The sequence below is a fragment of the Myotis daubentonii genome, chromosome 1 (assembly GCF_963259705.1).
Source record: "Myotis daubentonii chromosome 1, mMyoDau2.1, whole genome shotgun sequence".
Classification (NCBI taxonomy): domain Eukaryota; kingdom Metazoa; phylum Chordata; class Mammalia; order Chiroptera; family Vespertilionidae; genus Myotis; species Myotis daubentonii.
This window is the reverse complement of record NC_081840.1, coordinates 209,294,076-209,313,375: the sequence shown is the minus strand read 5'-3', so window position 1 is coordinate 209,313,375 and position 19,300 is coordinate 209,294,076. Positions and strand designations below refer to the sequence as shown.

The 19,300-nt window shown below is 42.3% G+C and overlaps 1 protein-coding gene across 3 annotated transcripts in view; it reads left to right on the top strand.

Moving 5' to 3' along the window:
* Positions 1-19,300, top strand: part of UBE2K (ubiquitin conjugating enzyme E2 K) — a 67,659-nt gene that overhangs the window by 16,730 nt on the left and 31,629 nt on the right. The window contains exon 2 of one of the 3 annotated variants that reach the window (XM_059673104.1): positions 18,380-18,473. The exons of the other annotated variants lie outside the window; for them this stretch is intronic. Coding sequence (XP_059529087.1) covers positions 18,380-18,473 — 94 coding nt within the window. The remainder of the gene's footprint in view (positions 1-18,379; positions 18,474-19,300) is intronic. 3 annotated transcript variants of the gene reach the window in all.

The following is a 19,300-nucleotide window of genomic DNA, read 5'->3' as shown; positions in this document are numbered from 1 at the left end:
ACCTAGAGTTTTCTCTTAAGCAACTAGATAGATCATGATGCTTATTTCTGAGATGAATATCATTAGAGTGGGTTAAGAGGAAGTAGGTAAGGAACTGACAGTCTGGTCAACTCTGTGTGTTTTTTGTGTACGTGTTTTTTTAAATATATTTTTATTGATTTCAGAGAGGAAGGGAGAGAGAGAGATAGAAACCAATTTTTGAGAGAGAATCGTTGATTAGCTGCCTCCTGCATGCCCACTACCGGGGATGGAGCCTGCAACCTGGGCATGTGCCCTTGACTGGAATCAAACCCGGGACCCTTCAGTTCGCAGGCCAACGCTCTATCCACTTAGCCAAACTGGCTAGAGCAATTCTGTTTTTAATAAACATTTTAAAATTGAGTTTATTGGTGGTAACATGAGTTAATCAAACCATACAGGTTTCAAGTGTACAACTCTAACACGTTATCAATTTTTAAAAAGTCCTCACCTGAGGATATGTTTTTATTGATTTTTAGGGAAGGGGGTGGAGATACAGGTTGGCTGCCTCCTGACTGGAGATCAAACCCACAAATCTAGGTATGTGACCTGACTGGGAATTGAACCTGAAACCTTTTGGTGTCTGGGATGACACTGCAGCCAACTGAGCTACCTGATGAGTGTTACATCATCAACTTTTAAAAAGATGTTTGCTTTGATAGGAGAGCAGAGAAGAAGGTGAGCTGGAGAAGGTGATCTTGAGAAATTTTTTCTGGTAGATAATAGTGTATGTTTGTATATTGGTGGATGAGAGAAATTATGATAGAGCAGGAGTAATTGAAGGTGCAAAGTCCTTGAGAAGAACAGAGGGGTGGTATTCTTGGCATAGAGGAAGGATCATTCTTTAATAGGAACAGACACAGGGCCATGTTAAATTCCATTTGTGTATGGTCTTCACTTGAACAAGAAACCAATTAATGAATGGTTATGTGGGTTTTTCTCCAGCAATGCTGCTTGGGACAGACATAGGCTAGTCTCACTGAAAAGATAGACAGTTGATTTTTCTATTTGTGTGTGTTTTTAAAGACTGTACTAATGATGAGAATATGATGAAATGGGCTACCTCATGAAGTGCCAGCGCTATAATAATTTACGACCACCTTTCTAGAAATTACTTTGGTCATAAAAGTATGAAGAGTTCAAATACGATAACCTAGTAATTTTATTTACTATTTTTTTCATTCAGCCTTTATTTTATTTTTAAAATCATTCTTTATTGTTGAAAGTATTGCACATGTCCCCCTTACCCCCCACCTCCATTGACTCCCTCCAGCCCAATTGGGGCCTTCCTTCCCCTGGCTGCTGGCTGGGGCCTTCCTTCATTCCATACCACCCCCTGCTGGTCAGTGCATGTCATATTGAGCTGTTGAACTCTCCGTCGGTCGAATACCTGAGGGGACAATTTGCATATTTGCCTTTTATTATATAGGACTAGAGGCCCGGTGCACAAAAATTTGTGCACTGGGGGGGGGGGAGCTCAGCCCGGCCTGTGCCCTCTCGCAGTCTGCGACCCTTCGGGGGATGTCCACCTGCTGGCTTAGGCCCACTCCCTGGGGGGAACGGGCCTAAGCGGGCAGTCAGACATCCCTCTGGCAGCCCAGGAGCCCTCGGGGGATGTCCGCTTGCCAGCGAGGAGCAGGCCTAAGCTGCAGTCGGACATACTTAGCTCTGCTAATGAGGCGGGAGAGGCTCCTGCCACCACCACTGTGCTGGCAGCTGGCAGCTTGGCTTGTGGCTGAGCAGAGCTCCCCCTGTGGGAGCGCACTGACAACCAGAGGGCAGCTTCTGCATTGAGCGTCTGCCCCCTGGTGGTCAGTGTGTATCATAGTGACCAGTCATTCCCATTCATTCTGCTGTTAGGGTCAATTTCCATATTACCCTTTTCTTATATAGGACTAGAGGCCCGGTGCACAAAAATTTGTGCACTCGGTGGGGGGGGGGGGTGTCCCTCAGCCCAGCCTGTGCCCTCTCGCAGTCTGGAACCCCTCGGGAGATAACGACCTGCTGGCTTAGGCCTGCTCCCAGGTGGCAGAGGGCAGGCCCAATTCCTAGGTGCAGCCCCTGGTCGGGCTCAGAGCAGGGCTGATTGGGGAGTTGGGGCACCACCCCCTGTCATGCACAGAGCAGGGTGGATTGGGAGGTTGCGATGCCACCCTCAGTCACTCTCAGGGTAGGGCCGATTGGGGGATTGGGGCACCGCCCCCTGTCACACTAAAGGCAGGGTCGATGGGCAGCTTTGCGGCGCCACCCCCTGTCACACACAGAGCAGGGCCAATCGGGGTTGGGGCGCTGCCCCCTGTCACTCACAGAGCAGGGCCCATCAGGGGGGTTGGGGCTCCGTACCCTGTCACGCACAGAGCAGGGTCGATCAGGGGGTTGGGGAGCTCACCCCTGTCATGCACAGAGCAGGGCCCATCAGGGAGTTGGGGAGCTCCCCCCGTCATGCACAGAGCAGGGCCGATCAGCGGGTTGGGGAGTTCCCCCCTGTCACTCACAGAGTAGGGCCGATAGGGGAGTTGGGGCACTGCCCCCTATCACACACAGAGCAGGGTGGATCAGGGGGTTGGGGCGCCGCCACTGTCACACTCAGGGCAGGGCCGATGGGGAGGTTATGGCTCTACCCCGTCACACACAGAGCAGGGCCCGTGGGATGGGGGGGTTGGGGCAACGCCACTGTCACACTCATTGCAGGGCCAATGGGGAGGTTATGGCTCTACCCCGTCACACACAGATAAGGGCCCATGGGGGGGATGTTGGGGCACCACACCCTGTCACACACAGAGCAGGGCCGATCAGGGGGTTGGGGCACCGCAGCCTGTCACACACAGAGCCGCAGGGCAATCGGGGGTTTGGGGAGCTCCCCCCTATCAGGCACAGAGCAGGGCTGATTAGGGGTTTGGGGCACCTTCCCCTGTCACGATCAGAGCAGGGCAGATAGGGAGGTTGTGGCCCCGCCCCCTGTCACACACAGAGCCGCAGGGCGATCGGGGTTTGGGCGCTGCCCCCTGTCACACTGATCCCAGTGCCGGGAGGCATATTACCCTTTTACCATGTAGGACAGAGGCCTGGTGCACGGGTGGGGGCCGGCTGGTTTGCCCTGAAGGGTGTCCTGGATCAGGGTGGGGGTCCCCACTGGGGTGCCTGGCCAGACTGTGTGAGGGGATGATGTCTGTTTGCAGCTGGTCACACACCCTTCAGGGTGGGGGTCCCCACTGGGGTGCCTGGCCAGTCTGGGTGAGGGGCTGAGGGCCATTTTCAGGCTGGCGGGTGACTGAAGCTTCCAACCGCTTCTTTTTTTCTTTTTCTTTTTTATTCTGGGCCAGCTTTAGCTCTCAGGCTTGGCTCCAGCTCTTAGGCCTCCGCTGCTGAAAGCAGGTTTCTGGCCTTTGTTTACCTTCTGTATTTGAAACAATGTTGCGATCCTGCTGGCTGAAGCCCGGCCGACTAAAGCAGGTTTCTGGGGTTTTGTTGAGCTTCTATATTTGTTACAATGTTGCTTAGAGTGCAGCTGAGAGGCCGGCAAGGCAGGCAGGGAAGCTCGGCTTCCTCCTTCACTGAAGCAAGCAAGCCTCCCTGTTCGCGTCAGCTGCCTGGCTGCTGGCTGCCATCTTGGTTGGCAGTTAATTTGCATATCTCACTGATTAGCCAATGGGAAGAGTAGCGGTCGTACGCTAATTACCATGTTTCTCTTTTATTAGATAGAAGAATAGAGGCCTGGTGCACAGGTGGGGGCCGGCTGGTTTGCCCTGAAGGGTGTCCCGGATCAGGGTGGTGGTCCCACTGGGGTGCCTAAGCAATCCTGGGTGAGGGGCTGAGGACCGTTTTCAGGCTGGCCAAGCCCCCCAGCAACCCAAGCTCCTAGTCTCTCCTTTTTTTCTTTTTTTTTCCTGGGATTTATTTATCTTCTATAATTGGAACTTTGTAGCCTTGAGCAGAGACAGGGCCGGCCAGGGCAGATGGGAAGCTTGGCTTCCTCCATCGCCAGGGGCAACCCAAGCCTCCTGCTTGCTCCTGCTCACTCCAGCTCCATGGCCACTGCCATCTTGATTGGGTTAATTTGCATACTCACTCCTGATTGGCTTGTGGGCGTGGCTTGAGCATAACGGAGGGACAATTAATTTGCATGTTTCTGCTTTTTAAAAAATATATTTTATTGATTTTTTACAGAGAGGAGGGGAGAGGGATAGAGAGTTAGAAACATCGATGAGCTGCCTCCTGCACACTCCCTACTGGGGATGTGCCCACAACCAAGGTACATGCCCTTGACGGGAATTGAACCTGGGACTCTTGAGTCCCCAGGCCGACGCTCTATCTCCTGAGCCAAACTGGTTAGGGCTGCATGTTTTCTTATATTATATAGGGTGATAGCCATTTTGGCAGGTGTTAGGTAATAATATCTCATTGTGGTTTTAATTTGCATTTCTCTGATGCTTAGTGGCACTGAGCATCTTTTTATATGTCTGTTGACCACTGTATTTTCTTTTTGAAGAAGTGTCAGTTCAGGTCCTCTGCCCATTTATTAATCGAATTGTTTGTTTGTGTTTTGTTTATTTGTTTGTTTTATTTGGGGGGTGTTATGTTGTATGAGTTACATTTCAGTTATTAACTCCTTCGTTATTGGATGTGTCATTGGTGAATATCTTCTCCCATTAGGTTGTTTTTTCATTATATAAATATGTTTTTATTGATTTCAGAGAGAGGAAGGGAGAGGGGGAGAGAGATAGAAACATCAGTGATGAGAATATTGATTGGCTGCCTCCTGCATGCCCCGTACTGGGGATCAAGCCTACAACCCGGGCATGTGCCCTGATCAGGAATTGAACTGTGACCTCCTGGTTCATAGGTCAACACTCAACCACTGAGCCCCCGTGGCCAGGCTCTTTCAACACTAAATTCTTCTCCATTCTCATCTTGCTTCCATGTTTTCTGAAGAGAAGTCCAATGCAATTCTTATCTTTTTAAAAATATATGTATTTTTATTGATTTCAGAGAGGAAGGGGGAGTTAGAAACATCAATGATGAGACAGAATCATTGATTGGCTGCCTCCTGCATTGGAAATCGAGCCCACACTCAGGCATGTGCCCTGACCGGGAATCGAACCATGATCTCCTGGTTCATTCGTTGATGCTCAACCACTGAGCCACGCCAGGTGGGCGCAATTCTTTTTAAAAATATATATATATATTATTGATTTTTTACAGAGAGGAAGGGAGAGGGATAGAGAGTTAGAAACATCGATGAGAGAGAAACATCAATTAGTTGCCTCCTGCACACCCCCTACTGGGGATATGCCCGCAACCGAGGTACATGCCCTTGACCTGAATCAAACCTGGGACCCTTCAGTCCTGAAGCCGACTCTCTATTCACTGAGCCAAACTGGTTAGGGCTGGGCATAATTCTTATCTTTGCACCTCTATATGTAAAATGTTCTTTTCCTCTGTCTTCTTTCAAGATTTTATCTGGGTTTTTTAATTTTCTTCAATTTGACTATGATGTCCCTAGGTATAGATTTTTGAGGATTTATCCTGATTTGTACTTTTGGAGTTTCCTGGATCTGTTGTCTATTACTAATTATGAAAATTCTTAGTCATTATTGCTTCAAATATTTCTTTTCCTTTTTTTTCTCCATCAGGTATTCCCTTTACTTGTATGTTACACCTTTTGGATGTTCTGTTCTTTTTCATTTGTTCTTCCTTTGCAATTTCTTTTTGGAAGTTTCTATTGACACTGCTTCTGACGCAATGATTCTTTCTTTGTGTTCACCTACTAATGAGCACACCAAAGGCAATTTTCATTTCTGTTACAGTGTTTTTTATTTCTAGCATTTACTTTTTATATTCTTTCTTATAACTTCCATCACTGCTTGCATTACCCATCTGTTTTGGACATTGTTATTAACTTTTTCCAGTAGAGTACTTAGCATATTAGTTATAGTTTTAAATTTCCAGTCTAATTTCAGCATTTTTACCATATCTGAGCCCAAGTCTTTGTTTTTTTGTGTTATTTTTTAGGATGCTTTGTAATTTTTTTGAAAGCCAGACATGATGTACTGGGTAAAAGAAACTAAGGTGTAAATAGGCCTTCAGTGAGATAATTTTATGTTTATCTGTCTAGGGAATTGACTGCATTTTGCTGTAGGTATAGGTGTCAGAGGCTAAAATCTCCTATGTTCTTGTTTTTGTCTCCTCTGTTGACTTTTTTTTTTTTTAATTAAATCTTTATTGTTCAGATTATTACATTTGTTCCCTTTTTTTTCCCCCCAAAACTCCCCTCCTCCCAGTTCCCGCCCCACCCTCCGCCCTCACTCCCCACCCACTGTCCTCATCCATAGGTGCACGATCTTTGTCCAGTCTCTTCCCACATCTCCCACACCCCTTTCCCCCCCCAAGAATAGTCAGTCCCTTTCTATGTCCCTGATTCTATTATAATCAACAGTTCATTCTTTTCATCAGATTATTTATTCACTTGATTCTTAGATTCACTTGTTGATAGATGCATATTTGTTGTTCATAATTTGTATCTTTACCTTTTTCTTCCTCTTCCTCTTCTTAAAGGATACCTTTCAGCATTTCATATAATCCTGGTTTGGTGGTGATGAACTCCTTTAGCTTTTCCTTATCTGTGAAGCTCTTTATCTGACCTTCCGTTCTGAATGATAGCTTTGCTGGATAAAGTAATCTTGGTTGTAGGTTCTTGGTATTCATCACTTTGAATATTTCTTGCCACTCCCTTCTGGCCTGCAAAGTTTCTGTTGAGAAATCAGCTGACAGTCGTATGGGTATTCCCTTGTAGGTAACTGAGTTTCTTTCTCTTGCTGTTTTTAAGATTCTCTCTTTATCTTTTGCTCTTGGCATTTTAATTATGATGTGTCTTGGTGTGGTCCTCTTTGGATTCCTTTTGTTTGGGGTTCTCCGCGCTTCTTGGACCTGTAAGTCCATTTCTTTCACCAGGTGGGGGAAGTTTTCTGTCATTATTTCTTCAAATAGGTTTTCAATATCTTGCTCTCTCTCATCTTCTGGCACCCCTATAATTCTGATGTTGGTGCGCTTGAAGCTGTCCCAGAGGCTCCTTACACTATCCTCGCATTTTTGGATTCTTTTTTCATTTTGCTTTTCCGGTTGGATGTTTTTTGCTTCCTCGCATTTCAAATCATTGACTTGATTCTTGCGCTCCTCTGGTCTGCTGTCGGGCGTCTGTATAATATTCGTTATTTCAGTCCGTGTGTGCTTAATTTCTAGTTGGTTCCCCAATATAAGATCGAGGGTCTTATTAGTTTTCGTGTAGATCTCATTAAGTTTATCGGCAGCTTCTAAACAGTTCTTGAGAGACCTTAAAAGTGTGGTTCTGAACTCTATTTCTTCCATTGACAATTTTGTCCTGTTTCTTTGTCTCCGCATTTTGTTATGCTTCCTTGGTGCACCCCCTAGTGGTCTTTGTTCGCAGTCTTATAGATAAATCTTGATTGTTGTAGCTAATTCCAGGGAGGGTTTGACCTCCAGGCCAAGTGGCTATGAGAATCAGCTGTGTCAGCAGTGAGAGAACTTCTGTCCTCTAGGGAGGTGCTAATCTAGCCTTTGCCTGAGGCTATCCGGCAAATGCCTCTGTGCAGGGCTTGGGCGGGGCGGGTCGCACAGGATCAACAGGGTGGGCCGGAGAGAGCAGTTATGGCGGCTCTCAGTCCTGTCCCCAGGGGCTCTGCCTCTCTGAGTCCCAGCACCCGCTGCAAAGCTCGGAGAGAAAGCTGCACTCGCTCTGACCAAAGCCAGACAGTCCCGCTTCTCCCGTTTGAGTCTGGGTCCCTAAAGACTCGCCCGGATCTGGAGCTCAGAGTCTGCGACTCCCTCCCGATTGAAAACGCCAACCGCGCCCTCCGCCGCCAGCCCGCTCCGCGCACTCCGCACCTCAGAATTTGACTTCAGCACTGCGCCTCCTCTGAGTGTCCGTATGCGTTTCTCTTTCCTCCTAGTTGTAGGACTTCCACTCAGCCAGCGTTCCTGTGGTTCTGGGTGATGTCCGTTCCGTGTTTTAGTTTCATTTTTGAAGTAGTTGTTCAAAGCAGCAAACTCCGGCGTTAACCTATGCCGCCATCTTGGTTCTCCCTCCTCTGTTGACTTTTTAAGAAACATATTTTTATTGATTCAGAGAGGAAGGGAGAGGGAGAGAGATAGAAACAAGAATGGTAAGAGAGAATCATTGATTGGCTGCCTCCTGCACGCCCCTACTGGGGATCGAGCCTGCAACTTGGGCATGTGCCCTTGACTGGAATCAGAATTGGGACCCTTCAGTCCGCAGGCTGACACACTGTCCACTGAGCTACACCAGCTAGGGCTCCTCTTTGGGGTTCCCTAGAAACATCTTAAATAAGGTCTGAGATATGCAAGTTTTTGAATTGTGGTCTCCTGGTATACTGGAGCCCTAATGGTAAGACTTTGGGGTAAGGGAATCAATCTATAGTCCTGTAATTGGGTCTCAGTCTTTTAGTGAGCCTGTGCCTCTAAGCTGTAATCTTCAAGTGTTTCTCAGTCCCCTCCCCTCTTAGATGAGAGTGGAAGACTAGGGGTGGCTAGAATTGAGTATGGGTTGCTTAGATCTGTTAAAACCCCAATTGGTTAGGCTCTGGTGAGATAGTTTCTCTTGGGGGTAGGCTTTGTTAAGAACATACTATTCTGGGGTTATTTCAAAATAGTGAGTTTCCCCCTTTCCTAGCCAGAAGAATTAGGGCATTTTTCTCTGATCTTAGCTGTGAAAACCTTATAGGAATCCTGGAGGTAAAAATTCACCTGCAGGCCCATTGGATTTTTTTTACTCTCAGATTCATCCTTTTTGAGCCTCCAGCAACTGTAATTTATCAATTACAGTTTAGATTTACCTAGCCAGGTAATGAATGGTTCGTGCAGAGAGGCTTGCAAGCTTTTGTTCTGGTAAGGTTTGATTCTCTTTTTCTGCCTACCTGTCTCCAATTTTGACAGCAGCAATTTGCCCTGTGACTTCAATTATATCTAAGAAGAGTTACTGATTTTCAATTTGTTCATTTTTTTTCTTCTGTGGGGTGTGAGTGACAGCTTCCAAGTGTTTACATGCTGGATGGGAAACCATAAGTTTACTCCATTTATTTTTGTTTGTGTCCCCTTAAATTGTACCATAAAATTCTTGTTGATATCCCCCAGTTGTTGGATACTTAGATTCTTGTTTTTCATCATATGTAACTAGAGGCCCGGTGTATGACATTTATGCACTGGGGGTTGTGGGGAGCCCTCAGGAGAGCCCTCTCCAATCTGGGAGTTTCTGTCTGTCTTTGCAATCATATGAGCAAATTGCCTGAGACCCCAACTCAGTTTGGTTTGTTGCTCACAGAATGTTAGAGGCATTTTTTTTTCCTTTGCTTCATTGGTGGAGATTTCCTGGAAGTTTTAGGATATCTTCCCTTTAATTTTTCCTAGACACTCTGATTTTACTTATGTCTCTCACCTTTGCTTTCCCTCCATCCACCTCGGCAACAGTAACTTGCTTCAGGCTCACTTTGCTCTAGTGTCCAGGAGATCCATCTGCCATCAGAACTATGATTCCCAGCATTCCTGGTGCTCCCTGCACTCTGGGCTTCTGCTTCTGGTCCTGGGGCTGCCACCAAAACTTCCCAGAATTCCTGGTGCTCCCCGCGATCTTGGTTTTCCCTTCCTGCTTTGTCTCTGTCCCATGGCCTCCCACTCTGCCAAGTCCTCCAATCCGCCAGCTCTTCCTTTCTGCAATCTGTCTGGCGTCTTGGGAAGCCAATTTCCCCAAGCTGCTCCACTCTCCTCTGGCTCTCCTGCTCTGCGCCTGTGTATGCAAATTAACCCACCATCTTTGGTTAATTTGCATACTCACTCCTGATTGGCTGATGGACGTGGAGGAGGGACGGTGAAATGAGTTTATAAGGTAGTTTCTGGGAGTGGGACTACTGGTTTAAAGAGTATGAAAATTTTTATGGTGTTAATATTTTTTGCATTATTACCTTTAAAAAAAGGGCTTATGAGCTTTATTAGTATCACTTTGACCTTACCAGTGTTGGGTATTAAGAATTTTGCCAGCTTAACCCGGTGGGCTCAGTGATTGAGCATTGACCTAAGAACCAGGAGCTAGGTCCTGGTTCAATTCCTGATCAGGGGATATGCCCCTGTTGTGGGCTCAATCCCCAGTGTGGGGCATGCAGGAGGCAGCCAATCAGTGGTTCTCACTCATCGTCAATGTTTCTATCTCTCTTTCCCTCTCCCTTCCTCTCTGAAATCAATAAAAATATTTTTTTAAAAAGAAAGAATTTTCGCCCTAACCGGTTTGGCTCAGTGGATAGAGCAGCCGTGGGCAAACTACGGCACGCGGGCCAGATCCGGCCCGTTTGAAATGAATAAAACTAAAAAAAAAAAAAAAAAAAAGACCGTGCCCTTTTATGTAATGATGTTTACTTTGAATTTATATTAGTTCACACAAACACTCCATCCATGCTTTTGTTCCGGCCCTCCGGTCCAGTTTAAGAACCCATTGTGGCCCTCGAGTCAAAAAGTTTGCCCACCCCTGGGATAGAGCATCGACCTGCGGAATCAAGGGTCCCAGGTTCAATTCCGGTCAAGGGCATGTACCTTGGTTGCGGGCACATCCCCAGTGGGGAGTGTGCAGGAGGCAACTGATTGATGTTTCTCTCTCATCGATGTTTCTAACTCTCTATCCCTCTCCCTTCCTCTCTGTAAAAAAATCAATAAAATATTTTTTTAAAAAGAAAGAAAGAATTTTGCCATTTTAGGGAGGGGGTGAAGGTGAAGGGGGTCAGTGGGGGTGAAGGGAAAGGGGGATATCTGCAATACTTCCAACAATAAAGATAAATTAAAAAATTATTTTCCAGTTTAAAAAATGTTAAATATAATGTAAGATTACTTTGTTCAGTTGTTCTAGCACCATTTGTTGAAAATGCTATTCTTTTCCCCCCATCAAATTACTCCTTTGTCAAAGGTCAGTTGATTATGTAAGTCTGGGCCTATATCTGCGCTCCCTATTTTGGTCCGTTGTTCTGTGTATCTAAATTTCCAAGCTGAAGTCAGGCATCTTGATTTCAGTAGCTTTATAATGGCCTCATCAGAAGTGGGACTGAACTTCAACCAAAAAAAATGGAAAAGGGAAGGTGATTGCTCTCATAAAAGATGAGGTGAAGTAATGTACAAATGTGGGCTATGAGTGTCATTGTTGCTGTATGTATAACTGATGTAATTGTGAACATTAGAAAATCTTAAATCAGGCACATTTCTCTTCAGGCCATGTATATATATATTTAAATGTATTTTTATTGATTTTAGAGAGCAAGGGAGAGGGATAGAAACATCAATGATGAGAGAGTCATTGATTGGCTGCCTGCTGCACGCCCCCTACTGGGGATTGAGCCTGCATCCCAGGCATGTGCCCTTGACCAGAATCGAACCTGGAACCTTTCAGTCCACAGGCTGACGCTCTATCCATTGAGCCAAACCAGCTAGGGCTTGTCTTAGATGATTTGGCTGTGCCCTGACTGGTAATTGAGCCATGACATCTTGGTTCATAGGTTTGCCCTCAACCACTGAGCCACACTGACTGGGCTGAGCATGTATATTTTTTACAAGTTGGATGTAAGCCAGTTCTGAAAAGTATATAGTTCGTACAGTGTGCTAGGTTCTGAATTAAATTTAGATCCTGTTCATAAATAATCTCTCCCAATATGTATACTTAAAAGATGATTGTGGCAGGGGTCACAGTTAAGACTTGATTCCTGAAGATTTAGTAGCTCACACTAGTAGGGTAGGAAAAAGGTAGGAGTTCTTCATCAAGGATAGAAAAGCAAGAAACCTATACAGCTATGTTGACCTATGAATATCTTTTTCTCCTTTCTTGATGTAGATTGTTTTGTTCTCTTCTTTAAGGCCAGTCATTTATTCTCATTTTAGACTTCACTCTTTCTATCTTGTTCATTACATTATCTGTGCTGTTCTTATTTTTAACCTCTCCCTCTTCCATAGAACTGCCCTTTTTTTCTCTAACTACTGCCCTATTTCTCACGTTTCTTTCATAGCCAAAATTTGGAAGAGTTATCTTTCATCATGGTGTCCATTCCCTCACCTTTCATGGACTACCCAATTATGGTGGATGCTTTTACCTTTTTTTCCATCACTTTGCAAGGACCTCTCTGTTGCTCATTTCATCAGCCTTTATAAAGCTTTTTGCAGCAAAAGTTACATGTCTATGAAATCATTTTCAGACAGTACCATGTTCTCCATCTACCCTAGATCCATAGTTCTTAGTTTTCCTACCCTAAGGGAACCAGTCTTGCCAGTTTCTTTCTTTCTTTATTTAAATATATTTTTATTGATTTCAGAGAAGAAGGAAGAGGGAGAAAGAGAGAGAAACATCCATGATGAGAGAGAATTATGGATCGGCTGCCTCCTGCAAATCTCCCACTGGGGATCGAGCCCACAACCTGGGCATGTGCCCTTGACCAGTATTGAACCTAGGACCTTTCAGTTTGCAGGCTGACGCTCTATCCACTAAGCCAAACCGGCTAGGCTCTTGTCAGTTTCTTATGTACACTTGTGGAAGTATTTTGTGTGTATGAACAAAATAACTATTTTGCTTATTTTTTTCTTGATGCAGTCTATGTGTAATGTATGTAAAATCTAAAGTCTCTTTAATTCTAAAGTAGCAGTTCTAAATGATAAAATATTGTGTAATAATGTGAGTGGTGGTGTTTTTTTTAGTGGCATATATCAGGGCATACTATAATTTACGGTATTTTAGAGTCAGTGAAATAGGTTGACTTGTGAGTCTGTTTTTTTGTTATTAATCCTCATCCAAGGATATTTTTCCCATTGATTTTTAGAAGGAGTGGAAGGGAGAGAGACAGAGAGAGAAACATCAGTGTGAGCGAGGGACATCGATTGGTTGCCTCCCATATACACCCTGACTGGGACCAGGGATCAAGCCTGCGACCGAGGTATGTGGCCTTGACCAGAATCGAACCCGAGACTCTTCAGTCCGTCGGCTAACCACTGAGCAAATAGGCTAGGGCTTGTGAGTCATTTTTGAAACCTTGCTTCACTAATATCTGTGTAGACCTCTTTGTATCTCTGTTTACTGGTTGGTAAACATGTAAGATTGTACAAGGATTAAGTGAGTTATTACATTTAAATCAGTTTGAGCGCTGCTTATAAAGTGCTATGCAAGTATGAACTGCTATTATCATTGTTAACTTCTCAGCAACATTAGCTAGCTACTCTGTCCCTGAAACATTTTTCTTCCTTTTGTACCAGTGGTAACAGACTCTTGATTTTTTTTGTTTGTTTTGCTCATCATATCTTTGCTACAGACCCATGCCTGAGCTTTAGATCTGTGTTTTCAACAGTCTACTTGGCCCTTGGAGATTTTATAGATTTCATACTTCTTTTCATCATATCTAAAATTGAATTTGATTTTCCCTTTTTCCCAAACTCTGACCTTCAATTTCTTATTTCCTTATCTTAGTTTATTATACTATCATCCACCCAGTTGAAAACCAAAACTATAAGAGTGATCCTTGTTTCTCCTTACCATACACTTTTAGTATGTAATAACTAAATCCTGTAAGTTTTACTTCCAGTTGTAGTAGGCAGTTCGGCATTGTAGGAAATAAGCCTCTGTGATCCACCTTCAACACAGTCAACTTTTAATGGAACCGGTCACTGAATTTTCCCAGGGCAAACAGAATGTAGGGAGGAGGGAAGAGGATGTAAGAACGAAGAACTGTGGACATGAGCCAGCATCATGATGGAAACCCCCAGACTCCTGTCTCAACTAGACGGGGAGGTGGAGACAACTAGAAAAGGCCTCAGCCCAATTTTTTTAAATGGCCCAATGGGAGACAATAAGACCTAGGTGATGTACAAGGAAACGATGTATGAGGAAACCGGTGACCCATAGTACTTAGCCTATGGGAACTGGAGGAGGGACTGGATAAGCCTGTGATCGATACTACATATGTGCCTGTACAACCAGACACCAGCTCTCGAGAGGTATTAAAAGATTTGTTTTCACCATACTCTGTCTCTGAGTCTGTTATTTGCATTCGGAGAGGTGAGCATTTCTCACAGGCATGAGCAGGGCAGGAATGAAGGGCCAAATGCAGGGGGTCACCAGGGCAGAGAGCCCTGTACCTAGCAACAGGCCCTTGCAGGACCACTCCCTTAAGTATTAACTCCTGGAGATGACATGTAGGCTTCAGCTGTGTTTCAGCTCCAGGCCCAGAAAAGCAGCAAAACCAGGTGGAGCAATGCCATGGCAGACATCAGGACCAGCTGCAATGACTAATGACCTCCTGTCCTGTCACCGTGCAATTTTGCGTACATTATGTATACCTTAATAAAAATAGTTTATTTAAAAAATGTTTACTAGGAGCTGTATAGCTTCTGCTCATTTCTTTTCCTATTATATGTTAGAAATGCATTGGAGCCACAAGGGAAAATTATAAAAATCAGGACTACCAGTGGTCCCATTTCGTGTTTAGCTGAGTTGGGAGAAGAAATTATAGAAAAGCAACTTTGCAGCTGTCCTCTCAAAAAAAGTAGTGCATTGATACCAAACAATTCTTCGAGTTTTCATCCAAAAGACTTATTTAGCCTCCCTGGTCGTTACAGTCATTAAAATGAATAACATTCTGTTTTTTGTGTTTTTTTAAAAAAATTTTCATATATGAGTGTTTATTCCAATAATGCCGGTAGTATGGGAGAGCAGCTGGTCATACACAAAAATCTGCTCTACCCCTCCCCATAAACCAGCTGCTTATATTGTGTAGAAGGACAAAGATTACATTGGAAAGTAACAATTAGGAGCATGGGAAAGTAGGCAAGGTATAATAGTTATAGGTTACAGGCAGTGTGGGCTGGGTTGAGTGGCATAGGGTGGGTGACTCTGGGACTAGGTTGTTAATCTTTCCATAATGATAGGCAGTTCTCCGAAAAGGAGGATGGACTGCCTTCTGATGTTGGCTCCCATGTCCCCAGGGGCATACGGCTTTCAGCCAGGTTAGAATGTGCTTTCTGCCTTCAATTCAAACTTGATCTTTTAAAAGTATACTTTTGCTAGAGCCAGTAAAAGGGAATGAATTGGGGTGCAAAGGAAAAGAGGAAGGAAGTGGCTAATGGTAAAGTAGAAGAGTGAGGCTGCAGGATCCTCCAGAATGAACTCTGGGCCTCACCATAGAGACTGTTTCAGAAAGACAGAGTGGAATAGTAGGCAAACGGTGGGGTAGGGTCCTCCTGCTCCATCAGACAGACCTCTCTTCCAGCCTCAGAGTGAACTTTGTAAGGTGCAGAACTGACAATGTCCCTGCCCTGCTTCGGACCCTTAAAGACACCTGACTCTCTGATCATGCTGGGAAGACCCAAGGAACAGCAGCTTACCTAAAGGGACACTATTTGTAGGGGCACTGCCAGCCTGCCTATTTCACTCTAATGAAGTCATACCATCTAGAAAGTCTTAACTAATGGTTGCCTCACTGCTGCACTGTTTCCTGTGCCTGCACGTAACAGGTGCTCATCTTTAGTGAATGAAGGAAAGGGAGCCTGTTGTTTATTTTTAGAAATTACTTTCATATTAGACTGAAACAGAACTGTGAATACATTTTATAAAAGAAGGCTTTGAAAGCAAGGGTTTTTGTAATGTTGTTAGAGGAACAACATCCCCTACTTCTATCCAGGATATTCTCATATATGTAATTCTGAGAGATGTATTCTCATTTTACAGTAATAAAATTGAGAGAAGCTAAGTGACTTACCTGAATTAATACCACAAGTAATTGGCATAAGTAGGATTCAGCTCACATCTATCTGACCCCAAAAGTCATGCCTTTTTTAATACTATTTGTCATCTTTTGCCTTTTTCCATGTCTTCCTTATAGCTCAGTCTTAAGTGGAATTTTAATTAGTTTGTGGGGGCACGGAATTGGAGTTCTGGATTGTGGAATAATTGGATGTTTGAATTAAACTGTGGAGGTAATAAAGGATAATTGTATAATGGAAAAATTAAGCTGAAAAATCTTTGTCTTTAATTCTCCATTTTCTCGGCAAATAAAGACCCTATTCTAGATCATATAGAATGCTTCTTTATAATAGATTTCATCCTGGTGGTTGTATTTTCTTGAGCTAATCTAGTAAATTTTTCATAGAGTGAAAAACCCATTTTTCTCAATTAAATTTGAGGGTAATGAGGACAAAAATAAAGATGGGGTATAAAAATTAATAACGTTGGTTTACCATTTTACTAACCAAGACAATTGGGGGCAATCTAGAAGGCAGATTTTCTAATTTGTTACCTTCTCCTCCCTTTCTCCAGACTTTAATCCTATCCTTTAGTATCCTCACATTTTTGGTTATTTACTTCTTTTAGGTAAAGGTATATTGTGGGAAGCAGTAGAAACTTTGAAAGCATTGATGATTTGCAAGATCTGATTACTCTTGTTTTACTTAGAAGTCTTAGGAGAGAAATGGAAATCTGTAGTTATACTTGTGGCTCCTTAAATTGGTCTGTGAAAGTCTAATGCCTTAGGTTTTTATTTTAACATTAATGGCTGTGCATACTGGACAAAATACTTTATAATTGCTAAAACTGTACACTTAATCCTCTACTACAAATACCAGGGTGATAATGATTTTTTTAGAACACAGGAAGATATTTCTCATTATGCATATTTATAATTAATTTTAATTTGGGGATAAAATTATCTTCAGAAATATATGAAATACTTTAATCTCAAGTATAAAAAATGATAGTAAACAAACCAGTACTAATTAGGATGTTTAATTTTGAAATGCATAACGTTTTTTATCTTATGCTCTTATTAAAAGATAAAATTAATTAGGAGTCATGAAACTTTTAAAATTTAGGTTTTAAATTGTTTTTTTCTGTACTTAACATTCTGTACTAAAACAGTTTAGTATAGAAAAAGAGTAAAAATAGTATCTTCTATTGGGGTGGGGAGAGGAAACAAGACTAAGAAGAAGGTAGGTTCAAAAGCAAAAATTTATTCTTGAAATCTTGCCAGGCTTACTTTCATAAGAGTAGATAATACTGTGTTACTTAGGTAAAAATATGAAATCCTAACCAAAAAAATGAAAACATAACTTGTATATTAAGGCTTTATATTTTTAAAAGTTGAGAAAAGGGGAGGATAAACTATTAAAAGTATAGACCAGTAAGATGCTAGTATAGGTCAGAAAATATAAATGGAGAACCCATTTGCAGACAGATACTTGTGAACATTAATGTGAATCCCACTGTAGGGTTTTCTGAATCACCATTGATCAGCTCTGATAACAGATTGAGAGATTTAAGTGATACTATTGATAATAAAGTACTTTGAGAAGTAGTGTAATATGCAGCATAGATAGATGGTATGCAAATTTAAAATAAAAATCTGTTTTAAAAGTAGGCACCCAGGAGTAGGTCTCTGTGGCCTACAGCTTCTCTGCAGGCAACCAGTAACCCGTGGAGATACCCAGAGACAGACTCTGAGACTGAAGAGAGCAAGAGAGAGACTGGCTGTGGCTTTGAGGGCAGATAGGCTGGCCAGAGAAGCAGAGAGCTAGGAGCCAAGAAGAATGTTTTGCTTTCATACAAATCTGATTTCATTAAACTTGCTATTATATCTCAAAAAAAAAAAAAAAAGTAGGCTGTTGCCATTGAAGTAAACTAAGCAGAAAAACAAATTGAAGAAGGCATTAGACAATTCTAGGGAGGCAATTAGGCTTCAGGAATTTTTATGGAAAGGGAAGGGAAGTTAATTAGCTGCTTAGAGCTTTTACCATAATATTTCAGTTTACCATCTGGGTGGATGGTGTAATATTTCAGATATTTAGATATTTTAGATATCTAGAGTAGTGCCTAGTTCAAGTGAGAGCTTATAGCCTAAATGGCTTTTATTGACACCGATTTTTCTATTTATATGGATAGAGCCCATGTAATCTGGGGGTATAGTATCTCAGTGTAGTCTACAAATGAATAGATTTATCACTTTGTACCTAACATACATGAAGTTGGCAAATATAAATGTCTGCTGTTTTTCTCTGAACATTCCTATAAAGTCAATAGCCATTGTACTATTGTTCAAAGTAGTTTTATTTCATTGAAAACATTGAAGTGAAAAATATTTAGTTTTTTTGTTTTAAATATTCTTAAAACTGGCTAGTTAAGTCCTAGGAAAACACAGACTATTATTTTTACTAGAGCAGATAACCAAGCTAATGAAAGAGGGGGTTTCAAAATTTTTATAGATAATACTTTATAATAGGTTTTTTTCTTGCTGATATAACTAACATTTATTTTCTGTTTATTTTTAAGACGAGCAAAAATCAAATTAAAGTAGATCTTGTAGATGAGAATTTTACAGAATTAAGAGGAGAAATAGCAGGACCTCCAGACACACCATATGAAGGCAAGTACTTTTTTCTGTATCAAAATATTGTGCGTATTAGAACTTGTCTGAAACATTAAATCAGAATAACTTAAGCATATATTATAAATTAAGTGGAAGGTAATTTCATTTGGCTTAGGATATACAGCAATTTTTAAATAATAAAAATAGATACTTATCTGGACTTATTTTTCTTATTGAATTTTAGCTAATTTTTTTATTTTCCCAAAATAGATTCAGTAGAGTCTAGTTACAGGTTATATAGATTAGAATTTAATAGTATAAGTTAAGCCTCTAAATTACATGGACTATAGACTTTCAGTTACCCTTTCATATGGTATCTATAATAAGCCTTGCCTTAAATTTCTGACTGAAAAAATACTTATATATTTTTTAAATTCCCTTCCACTGTTTGTCACTTAGCATTTCATTCACTCATATGTCTTCTTATAGGCTGTATTACAAATACTTGATTTTTTTATTCAGGAAAGCTTTGAGTGATTGTTTCAAGATATATAAAAAAGAAAAGAGGCAGCTTTGCTGAATTTTATGTTCACAGACTAAGTCTCTAGCTACATTAGACCATGAAATTGGGTGATAAGATACAGAAAAAAGCTTTATAGCTTTTTATTTCTTCGTTAGGCACATCTTCAGTAATGAATATAAACTTGGGTTATGTAGCATAACCAAGGTTCTTGCATATAATAGGCTTTCAAATATTTAATAGAAATCATATAACTATTTGTAGTATTAACACTAACTGAGTTTTTACTTGTTAGAGTTTTACATGTCTTTTTTTCATTCAGTTTTTACAACAAATCTTATGAGGTAAGTACAGTTGTCACTGT